Raw genomic sequence first — 23,569 nt, 5'->3', positions numbered from 1 at the left:
CATATATCGTTTTTCTTATTTTTTGGTAAATGAGAATAATCTCTATGTATAATATTTCTCCCTATATGCGTTAAATTACGACGACATCGTACATCAGCAGCCATAAGCAAAAAATAAGTTTCATGTAAATAGAGACCGATATTCTGATGAATATTATAGCAATTCTATAAAAAAAGCAGGTAAGTGTTTGGTGAGAAAAAGATATTAACTTAACAGGCACTACAAAATATTTTAATTTTACACTTAATAATTTATTTTCATATATACATGGCACCCGCCACGTGTTTTATAACGCGTCTTTGATATCAAGCAACGTTTTCGATTCGATTTATATATATTATGAAGTATGATGCATATTTTTGATGTACCTTACAATACTTATTAATGTCATCCGTAGCCAGAGTGTATAATTAGTTTCCCTGACTACTGTCTCATGATATATTACTACACATAGGTCACACTATTTTCTGTCTACGCTACCACAGGTTCTGTCAATTTTTATAGATAGTGTATTCAAACCCTAGGTACTAAAGCACTACCAACCAAAACAACTCAATAACCTTTAACGTGCCTTTAGCCAATGAGATCGTAGTAGGTAAGCTGTCAATGTTATCATGGGTCGTCATAGAAACGTTTTGAAAAACTTTTGATTTTATTTGGCCGGAATAGGCATGGAGATTTACGAAGGTAAGATTTAATATTTTTTAAATATTGGCTTGTATTCTCCTTTTTATATTCTTCTTAATCGCATTGCACATGAATAAACTATTACAATCAAAACATATTTGTCCAGAGTATATAACAATCGTTTAGTAATATTTTGTTCTTCGTTTTCTATAAAAGCTGATAATTATTATAAATTAGATCACATGTAGATTAATATTAAACAAAAAATCTTAAATTATGTGGTTGGTAGGTACTTGAAGACTGTATCCTAAATACAAAATAATTTAATAAGCCAAAAGAAGCATTGCAATTATTACAATTAATATCCACTGCATGTAATTAATAGAAAAAATAAATTAATTGTAACAAATCAACGTCCCTAATTCTAATTTATAACAAATATGAAATTAATGCACTAAAGTAATTGTTGTGATCACAGATAACACGATTATTTTGCACAATATTCATTACGAAATGATTAAATAAAGCAGATTACACACCACACAAGCATAATTATATTGTTTGATTGATTTAATTATTTATATTGCTGTGAAATAATATAAAACCATACTATATTATTTCTGCATAAACCTAACACCCGAGAACTCAAAGCAGCGAAATTCATTTTATAGGGTTATATATTTTCAAGTTTCCTTACTGAGAATGCAGTAGTCCTAAATGGTATTAGTTGAGTTATCCAGTGTTTTATCGCAGTTTCTATGACTTGTAAATAAGTAGGTGTGCAATGGCGCGCAATTGGCGATATTACGTCATAGCTCAAGGCCCACACCTATAAAGTTATGAATGAATAAAGATTTTCGGAGAAATCAAAAACAACGCTTTACTTAAACACTACATAGTGAAGAGGTATAGAAATGTATCGCACTTCGTAAAATTAATATCATCTATAAAAATGCGAGTTCGGCTCTATTAAAAATTTCTTAATCCGTCTACTAGGTGACTACGTACTTTAAGAAAAACGAAATACTGTTAAAAGTTCCTGTATGCAACTGTTTGGTCATACATTAATACCTAAATAATAATTTTTCGTCAATATTCTTTTCAATGTACATTTATTCCAAAAACGAACTCAATATTTGATTGGAATTTGTTGTTACATATTTGGTCCCATTTTAGTGACATCGATGACGTTTTTTTCTAGACAAAAAAAATATTTAAACGCGACGAATTCCTTTTTTTTTAAATTCTTTAATACAAATACTATAATACTTAGAAGTATGAAGTATGGTATGAATGCGACCTTTAATAGATATCTTCTATTCTGGTACGATTTCTGTTAGTCTGGATATCTAATAAACATAACGTGTATGGTTTTAACTTTCATTTATTTTTATTAATTTTTATTTCCTCGAGACTGATCCACTTACATTAATCTCAAACCTTCCAATTGTGATTGAAACTCAGAGACATTAACAAAAATTTAATTGTAATCCGATAGTATTTTCTTATGCTTGTGGACACGGGCTCCAGGGATTTAAAACAAAAGGGTTTGTATTTGTACGCATACCACAGGTCAGCCTTTTGTTTTGGTTTCATTCGAAAATGAGTTACACGTACCTTTGTAATGCAAGCCTACACCGATCGCCCACTTGGTATAAAAATTCATTTTTGTGGTCACGGACCTTTCTTGAAGGCTATTGAACGGAATATCAGACTCACGGCAATTAAACCGTGTCGAATATCAACTCCAATATGGAATTATAATAGGAACCCAGCAAAACGATGATTTCATTTAATTTTCTGATACATTATCTCGTAATCATAAAATGGTCTATCAAGCACATTTTGAATCCCTAAGCTTATATGTATATTCTTCCTCAAAGGACGCCATTATCGATTTAATAGATGAATATCGTATATTAAGATCATTACAATCGCGATTATTTTAAGTCGACATGCGATAGTCGGCAACGATGCAGATATTATAGCGGTGTCTAACGTAGCTAATCATTAGTTATGTTTCTTATATTGGTCCTCGTCAAAAACCATAAAAAGAATTTAAATTTATCTCAACTGGTAATTGAGATTCGCGTGTCATCTCCTGGCCTCGTTTTCTATTAAGAGAGTTCATTGACTCACTCCATGACGTCAAGCTATGCAAGATTAATATTTGCTATTACACAAGGAGGAAGAGAAATTATATATTTTGTTTATTTAAATACCTATAATGGTTTAATTTAATCCGATTTGCTTGACCCGAAATTTTCACAAGAAATCGTTAATACGACTGCGTTGACCCAACACAATATCTCGTACATAGTGTCGTGTCAACACAATGGCTCTCTATAAATAAATGTATGCGCTGAAGCATTGAGACATCGGTAATAAAATTTAAAACACTTCTAAACGTGAAAATAAAAAAGGGAAACATAAATGACACAGTTTTCGAAGACCACTAAGAAATTTATTAATAAACCTCTTGAGTCTTGACTCTCGTGTACTCTTGCAAATTGGAATCATCCATCAAGCTGCATATGCCAGACGTATATTTGAATTAGCCCTATAAGTGACCTACATCAACTATGAATTCCTTTAATCATACACTCGCGACTTTAAATTACTGTTTCTTATTCGAAGCTGGCTTTGTTTTAGTGTTATTTCTTAAGTAATGAAACAAACGTTCCAGATGCACGATTTTTTAGTATTAAATTGGTAATTAACAAAACAAAACAATAATTAATCCTTTGTATAATATTACAGTTCCGTTGCAATTATTTTGCTCCAGTTAACACTAGAAGCTCGTGATGTGGGAGACAAAAAACAACCATCTATTCCAATATAGTTACAGATTATAGTCACGGCGACGCTATTATTGTGTTATTACGGACAAATTGTTCTATCGATAGGGAGAAAGGGGACATTAGAATACATCAATCATTTAAAATATGTTCATAATATATTTAATATGTATGTAAACAATATTAGTTAGCTGCTCTACCGTACGATATACGATATATTAATTTTCGTCTTAATTGTTCTAATCATCTCTAAATAGTTCTTTAGTAGTTAGTTTTTAAAATCTTCTTTTGAATTGTTTTTTAAGAGTATGATATAAATACTCCTTTATTACATGCTTTCTTTTATTTCATCGGTTAGACAAACTAAAATGCTGGACACTCGACGTTAAAAGTTTTATGCAAGGAATATATTATTTTTATCTACAATTAATATCGGTACAGACTTTATTGCACCTATGGGCATTCGTTTCGTTTCTCATATCTCGTAAACCACTGATCTGATTTTGCTAACAACGTATGTTACATAATTAAATAAGTTATTGTTTTAACAGGATGTTCGCAGACTTTCTGTCGTGAGATTAATAAAACGACGAGCGGACAATTATATCTAATTAAATAGTGAGACGGCTAAATGGATATTGTAATATTTAAATGCAGCAGTAGTGTATATTTTTTTTGATTAAATACTTAAAGATTTTGTAAATACATATACCACGGTCGTTTCTTAAATTTTTTCGAATGTTATGGCACGCTGCAAGATTATTTGAAATTCTAAAGGCACAAAACTGTATTTCAATATTTAGATCTCGATTTATATATATATTTAATAGCTGGGCCTTACAGCACATTTCCAGCATTTATAGGTGTCATCTGACAAAGCAAAGTCTTCGACTTGCTATTTAGAAAACTTTACTTTCTCCGCAATGTCCTAATTCCAGAATGATTGCGCTAAAAATGAGGTGCGATTAATGATTTTTCATTCATATAGACATCATTATTATAAATGGGCAAGCGAGGTTCATAAAGATTGACTGACAGTGCCTGAATGCGAGTTAAAATTTCACAATTCCCATATCGAGTTCATCCATTCGATACGAAAGCCCAGCAGAGTGTAGCATCGAGCGGTACGATACGGTCTATTGCATTGATGTTGTATGAGGGTCTTTGTAAACTTATCGTTATGTAGAACCCGGTAGAAACGAATGTGCATAGCTAATTAAAATTGACTATTAAGCACGTTGGGATTACGCAAACAAGTAAAGGTGAACGTGTATATGCAAAACGTGTCTTCCTAAATGAATTTCATTCTGTTTTCAAATTTAAATATTTATTTATCTTAGCACATAGTTTAACGAAGTCGCAAGTGTAGCAGTATTATCATGAATGATTTCTGATCAGAAGGTTGAGCTATAAACATAAATTATTTAGGAACTAGGAACAAGATCCCGTTGCCAATAAAATGTTTATAGCAGGTAACTCACAACGACGCTTTGTTTAGAGTCAAGCACATGTAATAAGAATCGCATACTTGAAATAAGAGAAAATGTGGTTGTGCAGAAATATATATAAGTAAATAATTTTTGTGTTCCGTGGGGTTGAATTCTATTTTAATTTCTTTATTATTGATTATGTGATTAAAATACTCTACAGATATGATCACTTGATTTTATATTTTTGCTTATTATTTTTCTCGTTACTAAATAAACCTTTCGTACATTCCCGCGTCCCAACAAGAATTTAAAAGTGCTCTATAGAATTTTTTGCCTGCTTTGTCCCACTCACCCTTAAAGGCCACTCGTACATTCTTTTTTCTCACACCCCTGTGATTTATGCCCATCCCTCACTTTAACCGAATCGATTATTCCCGAAACTCTCGTTAATTCCATTTTTAAAAGGAACCGACGGATGTGTCGTCTCCGGTGTTGTCACCACTACACCAATGAGACAGCTTTAAGGTTGCTTCATAAGTAACGTTTAGTTATCACTTCGTTTCATCGTGTCACAGAGTTAATACCGTATAGGATTGATAGCGGAAGTTCTTCAAAAATTTAACAATTCATTTGTGACTTTATAGTTGACCGGTTATAATAGTGCGTGCGCCTGCGTCTGCCGCTGTTTAGTTGTGGTCGCAACACCACCAAGAATAGCCGCAGTGATTGTTCCCGCCTTAAATAATTACATTTTGTGAAATCACATTAAACATTTCTCATGGGATTTAATATAACATATTGAATTTTACAAGCGCATTTCATTATTATGTAATCCATCCGCAGTCTAAACGCAATATTTATGTAATGACGTTTGTGAAACCGCGAAAAATCGCGTTGAACTTATGTACAGAGGTGGATTTTTATCGTGTACGTTAGTAGTGATAAATGATAAGCGAAGTATTACAGATAAACCAAAGGACAGTCAATAACGCGTGTGGGCTCTAGCAACCCGTTAGCACAGTTTCTGTGCCGTGCAGTGTGTTCGTACAAGTGATCCTTTTAGGCGTTCGAATAGATATCATGTTGGAAAAGCAAATGAGTGATGCGCTTGCGTTGATGCAAGTAGCGATGGACCTATTTTTGTAGCACGGAAATAAGAGCGGCAACAGAAGCAAAAAGATTCAGCTGCCTAAAAACTTGAGGACGCCGTGTCTTGTGTATTTTGGTTAAATGTGAGCTGATGTGTGTTGTATCATTTGTGCGTGCGAGTAAGGTCATCCGTTAAATATGAAGAAGAGCGCTATACTGAAGCTGAAATCAATATTTGGTTCCAAAAGAGGTATGTCGTTTAAGTATTTTGATGCAGGTATTCCTTGTAAAGAGCCCTAATAATACGTTGATATTAATCAATATTTTAAAACTGGTTTTTACTTTTAAATTGAATTTATCTGCATCTACAACATTTACGGTCTATAGATTTTGTGTCACTTTTTTGAAAAGTTTAAGGCGAATTTTTGCTTTTTCTTGTAATGTATAAATTTCAGTTAAAACTAGTCTTCTAACTGCCATATTTGTTTTAATAATGTTTTGTATTTATTTAAGTGTTATCTTATCAATACATCCGAAATGGACTTTTAAATATTTTTATAAAATGACATCATTATATGTATATGTCTCCCAAATGATCTAATTTAGCATTTGGACACTTTACATTTGATTGGTAGTGAAGTAACTAAATATATATATCTGAACTCTACGATAATATCTATTATGAATAATTATTAAGAAATGTTATTCGTATATAATTATGTTTTTAAGAATTAAATGCTTCCATCGTGTCTTTATCTAATCGTATTTACGGTAATATCTAACAATTTAAAGCATGTATATTAATATCCTAATTAATAAGCTCTTTGCACGCTTGCCGACTTTGAAACCGGTCAAGCATTGGGAGTCGGAACCTTTAATGAATACTACCGCTCTTTGCTACAATTATAAAATATTATTATTACCGTTTATAGTTGATTATTATTATTATTAGTATGATATAATTGAAGATCTAACATGTAATATTAGAACGTTTAAATATACTGTTGGAGTCAATAACAATAAAACAATGAAATAAATGGATTAAGTATTTGAATTACATCTAGAATTCTATACCACGATCGTTATTTGGCGGCAAAAAAGGTTACAAAATATTTCTTAATAATAGGCACTAACCGTAAAAACTAACCATCCACACACCGATGTGCATAATAGATACCGAATTGCAAATCATCCAGGTGTACCAAGTTTTATGTTTATAAATTTCTCACATAGTATTTGAAAATATTTGGAGAGAGCATCGCCATATCTAGTTGTATTGGAAATTATAATAGCTCGCATTGCTTCACGCCAATGCGCAGCTGGGTCTGATAGATTTTTTCTTTCACATACTACTCACCCTTGCTCAAGATGAAACAGCTGCTTTAAGATTTAATAATATCCAGACCGTTTTAAAGCACGATAAATTCATTCAGTCACTTAAATGCATCATTATTTATTGCGCCATCTTTAAAATTTATTTTGTGTCTATTTGCTTATTACGATAATTGATTTATAAGCGGTAACATGCTCATTTGGCGTTGACATGCCATTGTGAATAGTAGAAGGTTATTCTTCACTTTTTAAATTGTTTCAATTCTAACTAGCAAGTTTATTGACCGTTCGCATTATACCTACCTGAATTAACTATGTGATAACCCAGCTTGACTATGCACGTTAGCATAATACTGATAAGCATATGCTTTAAGTGCTAAGGCACTGCGATATTGGAAACTCGGTGTTTACTCTTATTGTTTTGTGTTCAGTGTTGAAGATAGTGTGCTGAACGTTGCGTGTTTCAGTTGTAAAATTACGCGCTATATTTGATTTAAAATTATGCTCTCTTGCTTTTGTATTCAACGTAAACGTGGTGAGTTGAAATTCTTATTTTTTTATACGATTTCTACTTTTATAAATGGTTTACAATCAAATCAAATTTCAAAATAACCTAATATATTCCAATTGCATTATTTATCAGTATTTACATGTTTTAAATTCAGTTGGATAACGTATTTGCGCACTTGTACTCTTTTATAATCGGTTATACAAATACTTAATGTGGCGGTTAAAATTGTTACGACGTTTATTTATTAAATTCATGTTTCGAAAGTTTATTATCGTTAAAAGATTACTGTCCCATCAATCACGGGATACCGCGGTGCCTAAACTTAAGTTTGTATGTATTCTTTTGCATAACTATGGCTATTGTCTTGTCACTTACCGAGATAATTTGATGAGTGGACACTTGATGCGTTGTAGAGTTACGTGAGAATAAGACCTCGTGATGACTATAGATAGTTAACATAATAGATATTATTATCTTCTGCGCTATTATTATAAAGCGTTTGTATTTAACGTTAAGCATTAAATAAATACGTGAAGATAAATATAATCTTGCATTAACACTATGTAATCTGTACTTTTATTTTTTGTAAACCTTTTATAGCAATTGATGTTATCTTAGTACATATCCTTGAACCACTTACTAGATCATCTGAGTGTTGTCTTATCGCTTTAAATAAAAATGAAAGTAAGAACTTCTAACTTAGAAAGGTCTATTAATAGTATCGAGATACAGTTATTAATGAACAAATCGTGACTGAAATAAAATAAATATACATTTAGTTATCTACGCTCGGTCGTACTGCTCTTTTGAACAATTTGAAGTAACGTTTCACTACGAACTTAATGCACCGTAAAATATTTCTGCAGTCGTGTGAAAACGCGATGATGCTGCTAAAATGTGTTGAACGTCTCACTATAATATACTGCAATTATAGATAAATACAATAGAATGAGGCTCAGGAATAGACTTTTAAAATAGAGTATGTAGCCCGTATAAGCACAATATTATGTGATTACATTCCTACCACTGACATAAAAAACACATTAATTATTTGACACCATCTCAAGTGTCCCAGCGTTGCGGTTGGATGCAATACCACAACCCACAAGTGTATGACTATGTGCTACTCACATCCGGGTTAAATGCCAACTTTACGCACACGAAGCTCCATTGTTTTCTTTATCTCCTTTCTATTCCTGGGAAAGGATTTTCGCTGTTACATCATTTTATTAGAGTTTTGTTGCTTTATATTATATAACGCTTACAAATGAAACTGGTAGGTTCCATTCAAACAGGAATTAGATTAGCTTGCGCATTTGAATTTTTCCAACGTTAAACAATGAGTAATTTAAAAAAAATTATTCAAAATTCCTAAATATCGGATTAATAGTATTGATATGTAGTCCAGTTAACGTAAATTAAAGCTATTGTTTTAAATGGAGCACTTGCGCAAAGACAATCATTGGTTTCGAACGTTTATATGACGACTACCCGCATGGAACACTAATGATCAGTAAATAAACAACATCAAACGAACAGATGCAAGTATTCAATTATGATTCTATAATCAGGAAGAGATATTCGAGATAAAAATATTGATTTTCATAGTATGAAATTCCAATACGCAATGAACATGAACGGATTTCTTCTTTACGAAGGTAATACAGTGATGTTACGTGATTAAATTACCTCTTACTTGTGTCAAATTATTGTATTGTGTTTCACTTTTACTTTATTTGTTTAGACCAAATATGTACAAGAGTTCCTTAATGTAAAGGTTGATTTGTTTGACATTGAATTATTGCTTAAATTTTTGTCTTCCTAATAAAGGTTATCAGTACATTTGCACATCGTTTTCAAAATTTTTTAGAACTGGTTTTATACATTTTTTTTGTTTAAAACAGCCACGTTTCTAGAGTATTATTATTAGGTAACAGTGTCAATGTTGTAATGTAATAATTCGAATTGATCAAATTTTACAAGTTTTGTAAATTATTGTGTCACAATTTCCTTATGGCCTATATATAGCAAAGAAAACTATTAATGGAATTTTGACGTTTTAAGACATTAAATCAATATATTATATGTATCCAAAATCAATTTATTTTTAACTGTCTTCAACAGGAGGATAATGTTTTTGAACGTAGTATGTAATGTTTTGGTTTTGTATTAATAAATTCATATATAATAATTCTCGTTTTTTTCTGTTTGATAAAGTTAAGTCAAGTTGAAATTGGCTTCATATTATTATTCATTTATTCTTCATATAATATTGTTACTATACTTCATATACATATACATATAAAATTATACTTCATATAAAATTGGAAAAATTATTACATTTTTAACACTAAAGGTGCGCTTTGTTTTAACGTACAAACATACTCTAGACAAAGGTTTTGGTAATGGGCACTTCCTTGGTCGTTGTTTACGCAAGACGTACAAACAAACTGGTGTACATAACATAATATATGACGCTAACATGTTCTCACGGTCATAATGCTGGATATTATCTTAGAACTCACCTTTCGAAGAAAGTCGCTGACATTGTCTAATGAAGCTAAAATGGCCCACTTAAAATTCTCTCACGTCAGTAATTCGGATCCAATGGAGGCGGACATTTACAATTATCATGTTAAAATAATAAATGTAAATGTTTTGCAATCTATTATAATTATTGTATTAGTCAATAAAATAATTCAGACTGTAATAATACAGATCCTTCAATGAACAGTAAATCTCGAAGCTATGTATACAAATATTTTGTGTGAAGTTATATAATCTCAATTCTCAACCGTGATAATATTGATGTTTAAATCGTGGAAACGTGACGTATGAAACAAACAAAAAAGTGTGTAACTAATATACCTTCGTCGCTTATGATTAGTTTCAGATACGTGTTCATTTTAAAGTGGAATCTAAGTCATATACATAAGACACAATATAATTTACTTTAATGTTTCTCTTATTTCTTCTAAAAACAACCGATGTAACCTCAAATTCCCCATGATAAAATACCTTTAGATGTTTTTGTTAAGAAAGCAAGGAAGTAATTTTGTGCTTTATTGCTTCTTGTGGATTAAGTCTTAGATAACGCCTTCCTACAAATCAAATGTTTTGGTTAATTTACCGTCGATTTGAGAAACTTCACATCCCACAAGGCCCAAGTGCAAAACACAGTTACCGGTTATTTTAAATTACTGACAGAGATGCCACGGTTCTAGCGTCGACCCTTCCGTTTAATGTCATCCGTTTTGTTCTGCTTGTGGAATATTAATCAACTTTTTAGGGCTACTAGGCTTATATATCATTGTAATTTTTTATTTTCGACACAACAATAACAAATAATTTGCGATTTAATTTATTGAAAAAGTCAAAAAATGTTCGCGTCAAATGAGACAAAAGTATGTTTATATTTCAACGGTTAACTTTTTTTGTGTTTTTCTTACAAAATCTAAATGAAAAAAATCCTTAGACAACGAGGAAAAGAATTGACATACGAGGTTAACATCCTATTCATGTCCTTTGTTAACATTTAACTTGTCGTAGATCTCACAAACGCCTTTCATAGCGAGAAAACAGCTTTAACTAGGTATTGAGATTTTCCTGTATGTGACCTTAACAACTTATGCAAAACATAGACACTTCCATTCAGTAATAAATGAGGAGAATATGTGTTTCGACTGACTGAAGGCTTGGTGTAAGCTTAGGGAGATTCTTACCCTTACCTCAGAACCCTAAATCAGAATGTTGTACCAGGCGGAACCTTGTACTTAATTAGCGTAAACCCTTAGATAGGTCTATCGCCTCTCCCCCAAAATACAAAATTTACGTTATCATTTAATCACAAACCGACTTCTCAACACATAAGAAAATAAATCAATAAACACGAATCTGTAAAAGGTTCTCTTAACAACCTATTAAAGTTAATTCTCTCTTTATTACACAGGAAGAGTTATTATCGCGATGTTTATTATAAAGTTAGTCACGAAAGCCGTTACGTAATAAAAGTATCTTTATATATTATCTCGTTTTTAACACAGAAGAGCTATCCATCTCATTATACGATGACGCGCCAGATAACGCGGTTAGGAGTTTATCGAAAAATCAGTAAAAATTCCAATAGCCGTTCTCTAAATATATTTCACAGAAGCTATTCATCTCCGTTCTTAGTAATTGTAAATTATGTCAAACATTTTATGTCTTTGTCTTGTGACGACATTTATTAAATGCTTTACCTTATGTATTAAGACGTAGGTATGTCTTTGTTTCATATCTATGTAGTGATTACATAAATAGTATTAATTAGTGCATTCCATTCCGTAGCAGATTTAATGACTCTTCAATATCTGGTTAAGAATGATCTTTGTTTAAGGGTCTGTAGGATCGATATCATTTTAAATAATATTTTATATTCTTATGCAAATCTAGTGATATAGCCTGCGTAGTTATACACCGACAATTCTATATGTATTATAATTTTTCATAAAAGATCTTCAAACTTCATTACATTCGTAACTGACAAACTTACCCTGCTACCAATGCAATTCTAAATGAGTCGAAATTGGTTATAACCAGGAGTCTACATACATAGAAGCTACTTTTTACACCGGTAATCAGTACTTACATTAAAGAGAACAGTTACTTGTAACTCCGGATCAACAAGTCCGATCTTTATTTATGAAACATAAACCTTCTTTTTCTGTACCGTGCGTAATCTCACAAACATAACTACTACCTTGTTATTAATGAGCAAAGTGCGATTTGATGACTAGTCTCGTTTATGCAGCAAAAATCTTCTTTGTTCTCGCCTTTTCTGATAATTGAAAAATGTCTTATTTACAAAAATTCAAAAACTCCACTAGATTGTCATTATTTTTGAGGAAGCTTATTACTTGCACTGGATTTATTTGAAGTACGTTGTACTGTAGAGCTGACAGACAGCGGTTCGCTTGTTAACTCAGTCCATATTCCGTGTTGAACAAAACCTGTAGCAATTTACGGTCGAGACACGAGCGAACGATGTACTGTGCATTAATATTTACATAAGGTTATTGGGAGTGGCAAATATATTCAAAGAACACGGATAGACGCCGCGACACAGAATACCAAATGAGCATTTGGGCATTTTTAGAATACTATATTATCACGTATTCATTTAATTACAGCTTATTTTTTAATTTATAAGAAGATATATAATGATATATTATGTGTTATTTTGAAATTATTAAAATAATAAGTCTCTGAAACTTATGAGAGGCTAGAACAGATAAAGACAACGTTTTTCAATGGATCTTTATTTATTCATTTTTATGATTTGTGCAGAACGTGAAGTGCATTATACTAAAAAAAATATTACATCAATATAATATGTTCATAAAAAATATAACGCTAAAAACCACTATTAAAATTCCGTATTGCCAAGGTCTTACTACTTAGACCGTGAATGAAGGCATTTTGTTTGAATTAACAGTTCAATCGTGTCTAGAGTCCTATCAACTGAGGAATACGTGTCGAATAATGATTTTTGAACTTAAAACCCAATAGCCTTATTCAACAGTTTTGAGCAAAGTTTTTCTTAGGAATTTCAGTTTTATGTCAAGTTTGTTATTTACCGCAGGAACACCGCACTCAGTATTAATTAATGATTTTTGAATAAATTATTGTCGACCGTGCGTTCAAGGTCAGAAAACCGGTTTCAATAATGAATTTTACTGCGGTGGGTGCTGAAGTATCATACTGATATTAATATTGCTCAAATTATCGTGATCGTAACAAACAGAATATTGTCGTAATGTTAATTAAGAGGAAGATGCCTCTATTGATAAATGGTGGACATGATTTGTTTTAATAACATAATATACTTTACGCTAAAAACGTGTTTAGTGAACCTCGCGTTCATTATTATGAAGAACTAGCTGCGCCCCGCGGTTTCACCCGCGTAAGTCCGTATCCCGTAGGAATATCGGGATCAATTGGTTCAGTAGTCTGCGTGAAAGAGCAACAAACACACACACACACACATTCTTACAAACTACCGCATTTATAATATTAGTAGAAAAGTAGGATTGATTTTATGCTTAGTAAATTTCTGAGAACACGTCATTGTTATGGTACAGGAATGTATACCTATAAATATAAAGCAATGTCAACAGCGTTGCGCAGTACCTACCTCTAAGTGTAGATAAATTAAATACCTGACCAAACATTTCTTAGTGTTTGTGAGTTGTGACATAAATTACGAGAGCACGAGACGTCCTCAAATGTAAACAGTATTGCAAGTGTGGAAATGTGTAAAGTAAACAAATTAAATTCGTTTAGAGGACGAAATATTTACTCATACCAAACAATGCTAATGCATCGAATCGTAGACAATTGTGAATACTATCTATTTATAGCATCTACAAGTAATATTTACATATTTGCTATTTTATTTCTCATATTAGTTATTTATATTTGCTTCTTCGCTATAATCACTGTTATTTGTAATAATTTTTATGTTATATAATTCCGCTGTAATGTTCGTGCCACAGTTATATTTCGAAGCACAAAAATTTGGATTGACCTCATAGCTTGACTCGTGACCTAGTGACTCTTTAGCGCTCACCTTAAAGCAAGTGCCGCCTCTGTAATAAATTTTCAGAGTAAAATGTTAATAAATCTGTAGGGTAAACAATCTCTCGCCAAATCTTTCGTATCTGAGTCTCCAATTATGGCAATATCAGGATTTTCAGAAATTTTAGTTTGAAATATGAGTTGATCAATCTATCAGTGACAAATTGAATTAGTTGATAAATATTATTATAACATTTAATTTAATTAAATATTATTGTTACAGGCAAACGGCACCAAGAACAACATAATTCACAAAAGTCTTCGAGGTCTGGTTCCCCGGAACCCACAGATGGCCTATCGCCAAGTAGCGGCGAATCTTTCCGGCCTCTACAAAGGACGCCTCCGCCCAGTCGTATTGGGCCTCCGCCGTCCCCGCCCGTGCCGACCAAACCTGTGGCTCCGGTAGCTCCGGAGCCCACAGGACCACTGCCGCTTGCGCCATGCCCCGTCTGTGGAAGGACGTTTGTGCCGCAGTCTTTAGCGAAACACGTAAAGATATGCGAGAAAATGACCATCAAGAAAAGGAAAACATTCGACTCTTCGAGACAGAGGCGCGAAGGTAAGACACATTTATATGTACGACGTACCCAGATATGAGTGATAAAGCTTGAGTATGTGCAGCGAATTTTAATGTAGAATTAGTTATACTTCCAAATATATTTCAGTTCAAATACACTCATGTGAATTAGCTTATGGCTTTTGAAAATAAGTAGAATTTCTATTGGCATGAATTTGAAATATGCTGAATTATTTATTATATTGTTATGGGTAAAGGGCAGATCCTAGCGAACAGTGATTCTGGTGAGTGTATGACCGTTTGGGTATTATTTGCCAATATAACAGTTACTACGTTTTACGCTATACAACTAGGTAATAAGTACTAATACTTAACATTTGCATCACGCGTGAGACTGCATAAATAAACATTTAGAACATATTACGGGACCACAATATTGATGGATAGAAAACGTTAGACCTCTTTAGTTATATAAATGAAGCTATTACTGTACACATGCTACTATTTTTAACCTTTACCATACAAACAATATACTAGGACTACAAAAAGTAAACTGTAATATTAATGACATGACTTGTTAGGAAATAATTTAATTCTCGTGAATCTGAATACTGACAGAATCTAATTGATAACATATGACACTAAACCTACATTTCCTCAAGGCCAAATTAAATCAACCACAATATGTCCGCAGTCCATTGAAGTATCGCACTCTAAGTCTACTGTTGTATGTAAATATTTTGTGGAGGTGACGCTTCATTGTGACTTAAGGCTATCGTTACTAAGTCTACATTTGCATAATATTTGTCGAGCCAAGTTTCGAAACGAACGCCTACAAGCGATGAACCCATTGGAAGATATAAAACAATGATTCATATTAACATAATGGCGCATAATAAATGCATGGTTTGATCAGTGTATCGTGGAGGTTTTGCACGAAATGTGGAGTTATGCATTGTGATGTAAAAACAAACGCACGCGTATTTAGCATAAAAATCACTAGCATGCTCACAAACTACCAAAATTACAGGCACGGACTTAGAACAATACTTGCCAAAGAATTTCGGTCTTCCAGAAAACAGCCCATTCCTTGAGAAGAGTCCGCCGAATACTGCCAAAGCCACGCCTAAGCCAAAAGTACAGTCGGTTCGCAGTGCTATCATGAAGGCAAGTATATTATGAATTATTTCGTGTTAATCTAAATGTGGATAGCTTTCTAATTTAAAATATGTAGTTGGTTAAAGTTGTTAAGTCGTTATCAGACGTTTCTAGACGCTAACTTATCTTCATAACATCATACATAATACTTAACATTATAATATGCAAGTTAGGAAAAGATTAAATTACATTAATTGGGGCCTCACATTTGAACTTTCTAGTAGGCTGGTGGCTCTCCTCCTCTCGTTGCGCTAGAGTAATAACACCCACACATGCGTTTAACTTTATTAAACATCGCATTTCTTTATTACATGAATATTTATTTATACTTACTTATTATATGCTTATGTAACTATTGTTTATCAAGAAACGATTATTTATGTATAAATATATCGAAACATTTTAGCCGACGGCAGATCTACAAAAATGTCCGCACTGTGGTCGCGCATTCGGCGTACGCGCATTCGAACGGCACGTGGAATGGTGCGCGGACAAAGCGAAGATCCTGCCAGCCGCGCCGGCACAGCCGCCAGCCCATATAGCTGACGCGAAGCAAAGGCTCAATGCGCGTACGCAATATAAAGCACCTCCTGTACGAACCCGACGGTAATGTACATTTTTTTATTAACGTAACTAGTTTCCAGTATTCTTCTGGCTGTAATTTATCTCTTTACTCTCTGTTTATAATCGATTTCCATAACGAAGATTTCTCAATTCTGTCGTAAATAATTTGGTATCCATAATGAGGGAGATGTCAAAAGAAAGTTAGTCAGATCATCGATTAACCATAGTATCACCATGTCACATAAGCCAAATAAAACTAAATTGAGTATGATGCCACAGGCAGACACACACGGACAGACACGTCAAACTTATAACACCCATCGTCTTATTACAGTTCATCTCAAACTCGTGAAAAGTCATCGAACAGTAGATCAGCTTCTGTGGAATCGAGCCGTGGTATTTCACCGCCCCGGGAATATGGTGACTATAAACACCCGCGATCTAGAGCATCAGGTAAATACTTTACTACCAATTACCATTAATACTTTTTATGACCCCAATATACTGAGTGTGCTGTTGAGAAACTTATATTAATATCTCAATTTGAAATGTTTGTTCCATTTCAATGAAAGAAATGGAAATTCCACATACAAGAAACATTTTGCTAGCCAAAGAAATAAAGAATATTCTGCGAAATAAACCATTATACTCCCAGTATATAACAAACACAAGATTTAATTTCGTATGCATGTAACATTACGTATTTTGCTATTCATTTTTATTTTTCATTGGTACAATGAATATCGTTTTATATTTCAGAATCGGCATCTAGCAATGATCACGAGGAGAGCTCTCCTCATGTTCCAGTAATTAGAAACTCACGCGCTTCACAAAATAAATCATCTGGCGATGCTAATATTAAAGCGAGACAAGCAAGGCTTGCTAGGGACTTGAGCAGTTCTAGGTAATATTCTTTATTTTCTAGACCCAATTATAGTCCCAAATATCAAATATGGTAAAGTACGTAGCTAGCAAATAAGGGGAAAGGAAGGATTTTGCAGATTCTTGTTATTTTTAGATTTTTTTTTGAATTATTTCTTCTAAGTATTCCTATCTCCTTGTTTGTTATCTTCATTCAGAATATTGAATTTCCCTTCCTTTCCTCTTCTTTAGAAATAATCAAGAAAATAACATTGCTCCTCTTCAACAATGCAACACCGACCCTGATGTAAATAAAAAAGAAAAAGACAATAAACCTAAAGTTAGAATGACAATAAAAAAGAAACAGCAACTAAAAAAACTTGAAGAGCTTGCTGAAAAACACAAAGAAAAAAGCCAAAAAATATTAGCAAAAGTACAAAGAGCTTCCAAAGTCACAGAAAAAACTGAATGCCCATCCAAAAGCCAAATTCCTTTGCTAAAAAAAGAAAAGATTGTGAAAAAAACAATTATAAATAAAGATATCCCTCAAAAAGAGACAGTAAATATAGATAAGGAATCTACTGACAACAACATTACAAAACAGGCACAAGTAGCGATTAAAGAAATTAATATAAAAACTAAAACAAAGAAAGATGTTTCTAGAAGGCAGAAAGAAAGCACTATGAGTTTAGATAGTCTGGAGGATTGTCCACAGAAATCGACTAGGGAACAAAATAGCCAATCAATAGGAATTAATACAGAACTTCTATGTCCATGTGTGCCATGTGTAATACACGATTTAACTCCACCTAAACAAAAAAAGAAAAATGAAAAATCTTCACACTTAAATAAAATTCAGGCAGACAAATGCGAGTCAGAACTTTTCACAAGGAACCAAATTATGGAAAATTCATCTAGCGTTGAATTATTATATAAAAACCCAAGCATGGTGAGTTCTTGTGATAATAGTAAAGAACTACGTGAACAGGCCGATTGTGATGAGACTGAAACCGGCTTTTATCAAGCTAAAGTCCCTTTTTATCATTCTTCTTCAGATGCAATAGACTTTACAGATAACATAAAGCGTTTGGAAAATCTAAATGAATATTCCGATACCAACATTGAATCAAAAACAGATGTTTTCAAAAATATTTCATCAGGAAAGGTCATCAAGGAGGACAGCAAACAATATATTGACTTGTCCAATGAGCACTTCGATGAAAACTATGAGCGAGATCTAAGTGAAGATAGTTTAGATTGTGATGAGAAAGAAAATGTTATAGATGACGAGGATCAAAACAATTTGGTCAGTCGTCATGGTAGTGGGGACACATACACAAAGTTTATTGATAATCCTGCCGATTTAGAAGAATTTCTCACGTTAACAGATGATATGATATGTGATACCAACAATAAGAAAGAAATTACTGACAAAGACATAGAACATATTCATACCCCTAAAACTAACTCTATTGAATCAATATGTGCTAATAGTAATAAAGACATTTTAACCAAACACAGTTTTTCGGACACGATTGAGGAATTAAAAAACAATTTTAAAGAAATTTTGCAAGAAACACAGGATGAGAATGCTGAAGATGATTTAAATAGAAAAGTTTCAGATATGGAGCATATAACTGTATATGAATTAAAATTTTACGATCAAAAGTCGAATGCAGAATTAAGTCAAACTACGAAGCAAGATTCCGATGTTAAATTACCTGCCATAGAAGAAAACAACAAATTAGTTCGCAAGGGCCTTAAAAGTAAAAATAATATATCAAATATATATAAAAACAATCGAAAATGCGAAATGCTGAACAAAACAAATAAAGAATATAGGACTTTTATAATTAAGGAAAATCGAGAAGAGAGCAGTGATGAAGCACCGCCTTTAAAGTTACCTCGTATTGATTTAAAAAGGTTGTCTTATGTTATCTATGATTATCATTATCAAGTTGGAAATCAATGTGTACATACAAGTAGAGCGCCTTTGTACTCTTATTCCTCATTTGTATTTTTATTCCATACCTACTCTGTATATTTTGAAGGCATTGTTGTTGCGTCATTGCTTTAGTTGGTTACATGTACTACAGTTTATGTATCTCACTTTTTAAATCTTGTATTCTTTATGATTCATCTTGTAGTTACCGCTACACATTTTAGTTTATATCTAGTAGTGTCTTAGTTAGAATTTTTTGTTTACAGGCTTGACGACGAATATGACCCCTTTGCATCAGCTGCCAGACAAATGAAAGAACTTATGTCCTCAGATACGAATATACCTAAAAAACAACAAAATTCTAAAGATTCTAACCGTACCCTTCCTACATTAAAGCAAACTCCTAGCACCAAATCTTCCTCTGTTTTACGCCCTGATAACACTAAAATAATGAAAGATTCTTTGAACAAAACATATCAAAAAACACCCACACTGCATAGAATGAAATCATTTGGAAGTACAAATAACGATAACTCTCCTAACACTTTTGGTGGGAGATGCAGTTCATTCAGATTAAATAGAAACGATAAAAGACCAAACCTCAACACGACCTTCACTAAATCTAGCAAAGAAAACATTAGTTCTGTTGATAAGCCATATTTTAATCGTAATAATAGTTTGAACAGATCTTTCTCAAGTTACAATAATTCTGCGTATAGTACACCGAAGTTAAAAGACAAAATTCCTAAATTATCAACATCTATGCATCATGCTTTTCAGCGTAATACTACAAAACAGCAGCCTCTCAAACTTGACAAAATTAAGAAAGACGAAGAAAAGAAAGACTTCGTTAATCTGGATGCTATTTTATCATGCGATAATTCTTCAATGACTGACAGTAATTATATAGATCCTATGCTCATTAATGAAAATGACAATTTGCCTATTAATGTAAATACAATACTTAATAACCCCGACATAATTAGTAGTTTAGAGTCACTTTTAACTACAGAAAATTTACCTGCTAAGTTTGAATCTTTTAGTACTAATAATAACAATTCTACTGATGCCAAAAAATCTGCTAATTTAGAATATTATAATAAGGAAAATAATAATAATTTCCATTCAAATAATTCAACAACACCAATTATTAACGATTTAAGCTCCCAATATCATAAATTAATGTCCTCTTTAGAACATAGCATAGCATCTAGAACTTCAGGTAGGGATGATGATTCTTTATGTGAAGATTTCGATCTTGAAGAGTTTATGACCTCTTTTGATGAGGAAGTTAATAAACAGAAATTAGAAAATAAACGGACTTGTAGCTCTACAACAAGAGTAGTTAAACAATCTGAATTATCCAACGATGTTGTAGATTCTAAAATTGAAACAAAACATAATTTAAATTGCAGTAACAACGGATTACTACCTGTAAATAAATCAATGTCCCTTGTTTTTAGCAGTAACAACATTGTGGGTGAGAAACTGTTCCCTTCCTCCGTCAAACGTTCCACTTCCCTTCTTGATTCCATCCAAAAGAAACCATCGAGCAAAGTAGGTACTCCAAACAAAACTCGACAAAAAACAGATCAGTTGGAAGACGACATAATGCAGTCGCTCAAAGAATTTGACAAATTTTATGAAACACAAAAACATGATAAGAATCAATCTCATAAAGATATCACAAAAATGTATATAGATACAGTAAAAAGAGACTCACGGAAAAAATGCGAACAGAAGATGAATAAGAACGACAATGTAACGAATGGTAACCATACGCCGAGTGGAAAAATTAGCAACGATTCGGCATATAGCAGGTTAGTCAGATAATTACCTAGGCAACTAGGTAAAATGAACTGTAACATGACTCATCTAAAGTCGATTTTTGAATTTGAAAGTTTGAATTATATTTAATTTTTAAGTTTGGAATTGTTATAACAATATTTGAAAAGAAATATATACATCTATATAAGCTAATATAACCTATATTTAGTTTATGTGCATATATAATACTACATGTTATTTCAGCTTAAATCGAGTATCACCATCGAAACTCTCGTTATGCAATGTTAAAGAATCAAATGACTTGGTCTTGCTGGAACAAATCCCAGCTGGATCCGAATCCAGTGATAGTCATAAAGAAGATAGGCGTTCTATATCCAGTGAGGAATTTTTAGCTATGGAGAGATCAACTGAATTACAAGAGTCTTTAACAAGATCTGATATGCATTCATCTTATAATAACGTAGGAAATCCTAGTATAAATGGTAAGTTACAAAATAAGGAAGAATTTAACGATTATGGAGTCCACCAATACATCATTATTATTATTATTTTATATTAATTTGTGTACAAAATTAAATGTTTTAGATAAACACACGAATTCTCGTACGTCGACGCATCGGAGCGCATCGCGTCGGCAAAACACAAAGGAGGCTCTCAGCTCGAGTGGCTCCGAAACTTCCCTTCACAGAAGTCGGCGGGAATCCGCGCCAACCTCTGCCCCTCGACTGTCCCGCTTCTGTCACGAGTGTGGCAGTAAATTCCCAGTCGACACTGCCAAATTTTGTATCGAGTGTGGTGTGAAAAGACTTTTAGTGTGAACTGTGTGCTTGTGAACATGTGGCCGATATATCTAGTCCTAATTATCGTCGAAGCGAACTTCAATTTGGAAGTTAATGTACAAGTTGTCGGAATTGTAATGTATTGATTCCTTTTGTTTGAATTCAATCTCAATAACTTTGCAGTGAGTCTCAAAATTTCATTAATTTTATTTATCCTATGTAACATTTGGCATAGATGTTTTTTACATTGACTGTATCATGTTGTTATGCAATAACAATATTTATTTATTTATTATTTGGTTAGCATTATCACTTAAACATGCTTTTAAACTATCGCTGTTATTATTTTTACAAATGTAAAAAGATAAATAACAGTGGCTCCTTATTGTGTTACTTTACACCATCTTATAGATTGGTAGTATCGTATTAAATATTATTATATGTGTGTGGATGGATTTTATAACATCAATAAAAATGATCAGATTTATATTAAATCCCTTTTTATACATACAAATGATTATTGACTCATTTTATTAATATAAAACAAAGATGTTGTTTTAGGAAACTGTTACCAAATTATTTTAATAAAAAATAAATGTGCCTTCCTACATTATATCAGTTGTTTACAAAATTCGTTTAAGGCTACTTATTCCAATTTAAAATATCACACAAATTGCCTTCAGAAAAAAAATCTGTGATATGGAAAATATATAAAATTACAACAAATGAAGTGTTTTTCTCAAGAAGGAATCTAAAATTAAGTGCCAATTTTATTTCTTTTGAAGGAAGTTTTGTGTTTTTATTTTTAGTTTGTTTTGCCCTTGTTAATTGATGTATTTTATAATATTTTAACTTCATAGATTCCCATAGTGTTAGCATTTTTAACAAGACTGATTTTATTTCAAAGGTTTTGTAAACAAATGACCATAACTTAATGTAAATTGTTTTAATTAACAAACTTATCATGTAATAAATTAACATTAAATAAAACATTGTTTCATTTTCTAAACATTCAATTTGTATCCATTGTTTAGGGCCACAATATCAACCATACTACACCCCCTGTCCTCAATTGAATCGGGAGTTGCCATTAAAGAAAAAGAAGAAGTAGTATTGCAACATTAAGAAAAAAAAGAAATATCAAATCTTCAACTTCCTGTAATATAAATGTGTTTATATTACAGGAAGTTGGAGATTTTACTTGAATTCTATAGTTCAATGAGTGTTTTTACACGCTTTTTATTAGCTTCACCTGTATGTTTGTTTGTTTGTATGTTTGTTTGTTTGTAACTGACTTCTTTGGGCGCGATTTTGACCCACTTTAAACGGCCAGATTTCGTTCAAACTTTGTAGATTTATTGAGGACCGATGACAATACACTAATTTGATAAAATTATTCCAGTTTTCAATTTGCAAAATATGATTTTTGTTAAAGCGTGTTTTATAGTTTTTTTAAACTATTATATTTTATTATTTAGAACTTAAACTTCATATGTTAACACTTGTGCATTGATCACATTTTTTTGCAGTATTGCCATATTACTGAGAGTAAATAAAT

At 32.4% G+C, this 23,569-nt stretch overlaps 1 protein-coding gene across 5 annotated transcripts; it reads left to right on the top strand.

The window, feature by feature from the left end:
• Positions 1-289: 289 nt before the first annotated feature.
• LOC119839880 (bromodomain-containing protein DDB_G0270170) lies at positions 290-23,169 on the top strand. Of its 5 annotated transcripts, XM_038366305.1 has the most exons (10): positions 5,528-6,194; positions 14,626-14,961; positions 15,950-16,086; positions 16,484-16,683; positions 16,976-17,094; positions 17,401-17,545; positions 17,755-19,425; positions 20,908-21,264; positions 21,476-21,714; positions 21,818-23,169. In XM_038366305.1, the coding sequence occupies exons 1-10, from the start codon at positions 6,143-6,145 to the stop codon at positions 22,048-22,050; spliced, it is 3,489 nt and encodes a 1,162-aa protein (XP_038222233.1). In that variant the 5' UTR covers positions 5,528-6,142; the 3' UTR covers positions 22,051-23,169. The 5 variants fall into 5 exon arrangements, with proteins under 5 accessions (XP_038222231.1, XP_038222233.1, XP_038222232.1 ...); XM_038366303.1 differs by lacking the exons at positions 5,528-6,194; positions 17,755-19,425 and adding an exon at positions 290-687 and having other exon boundaries at positions 19,711-21,264; positions 21,818-23,162; XM_038366304.1 differs by lacking the exon at positions 17,755-19,425 and having other exon boundaries at positions 5,535-6,194; positions 15,995-16,086; positions 19,711-21,264; positions 21,818-23,163.
• Positions 23,170-23,569: the final 400 nt, after the last annotated feature.

This window comes from Zerene cesonia, chromosome 5, assembly GCF_012273895.1.
Source record: "Zerene cesonia ecotype Mississippi chromosome 5, Zerene_cesonia_1.1, whole genome shotgun sequence".
In the NCBI taxonomy this organism is placed as follows: Eukaryota; Metazoa; Arthropoda; class Insecta; order Lepidoptera; family Pieridae; genus Zerene; species Zerene cesonia.
This window is presented reverse-complemented; position numbering and strand designations above follow the sequence as displayed.

Bases quoted from the DNA above. Each gene is read 5' to 3' on its own strand.
- LOC119839880 (XM_038366305.1), top strand. From the start codon at position 6,143: ATGAAGAAGAGCGCTATACTGAAGCTGAAATCAATATTTGGTTCCAAA. The intron at 17,546-17,754 runs GTAATATTCTTT...CCTCTTCTTTAG, and splicing joins AGGGACTTGAGCAGTTCTAG to AAATAATCAAGAAAATAACA. The intron at 19,426-20,907 runs GTTGTCTTATGT...CCTTGTTTTTAG, and splicing joins CCTCGTATTGATTTAAAAAG to CAGTAACAACATTGTGGGTG.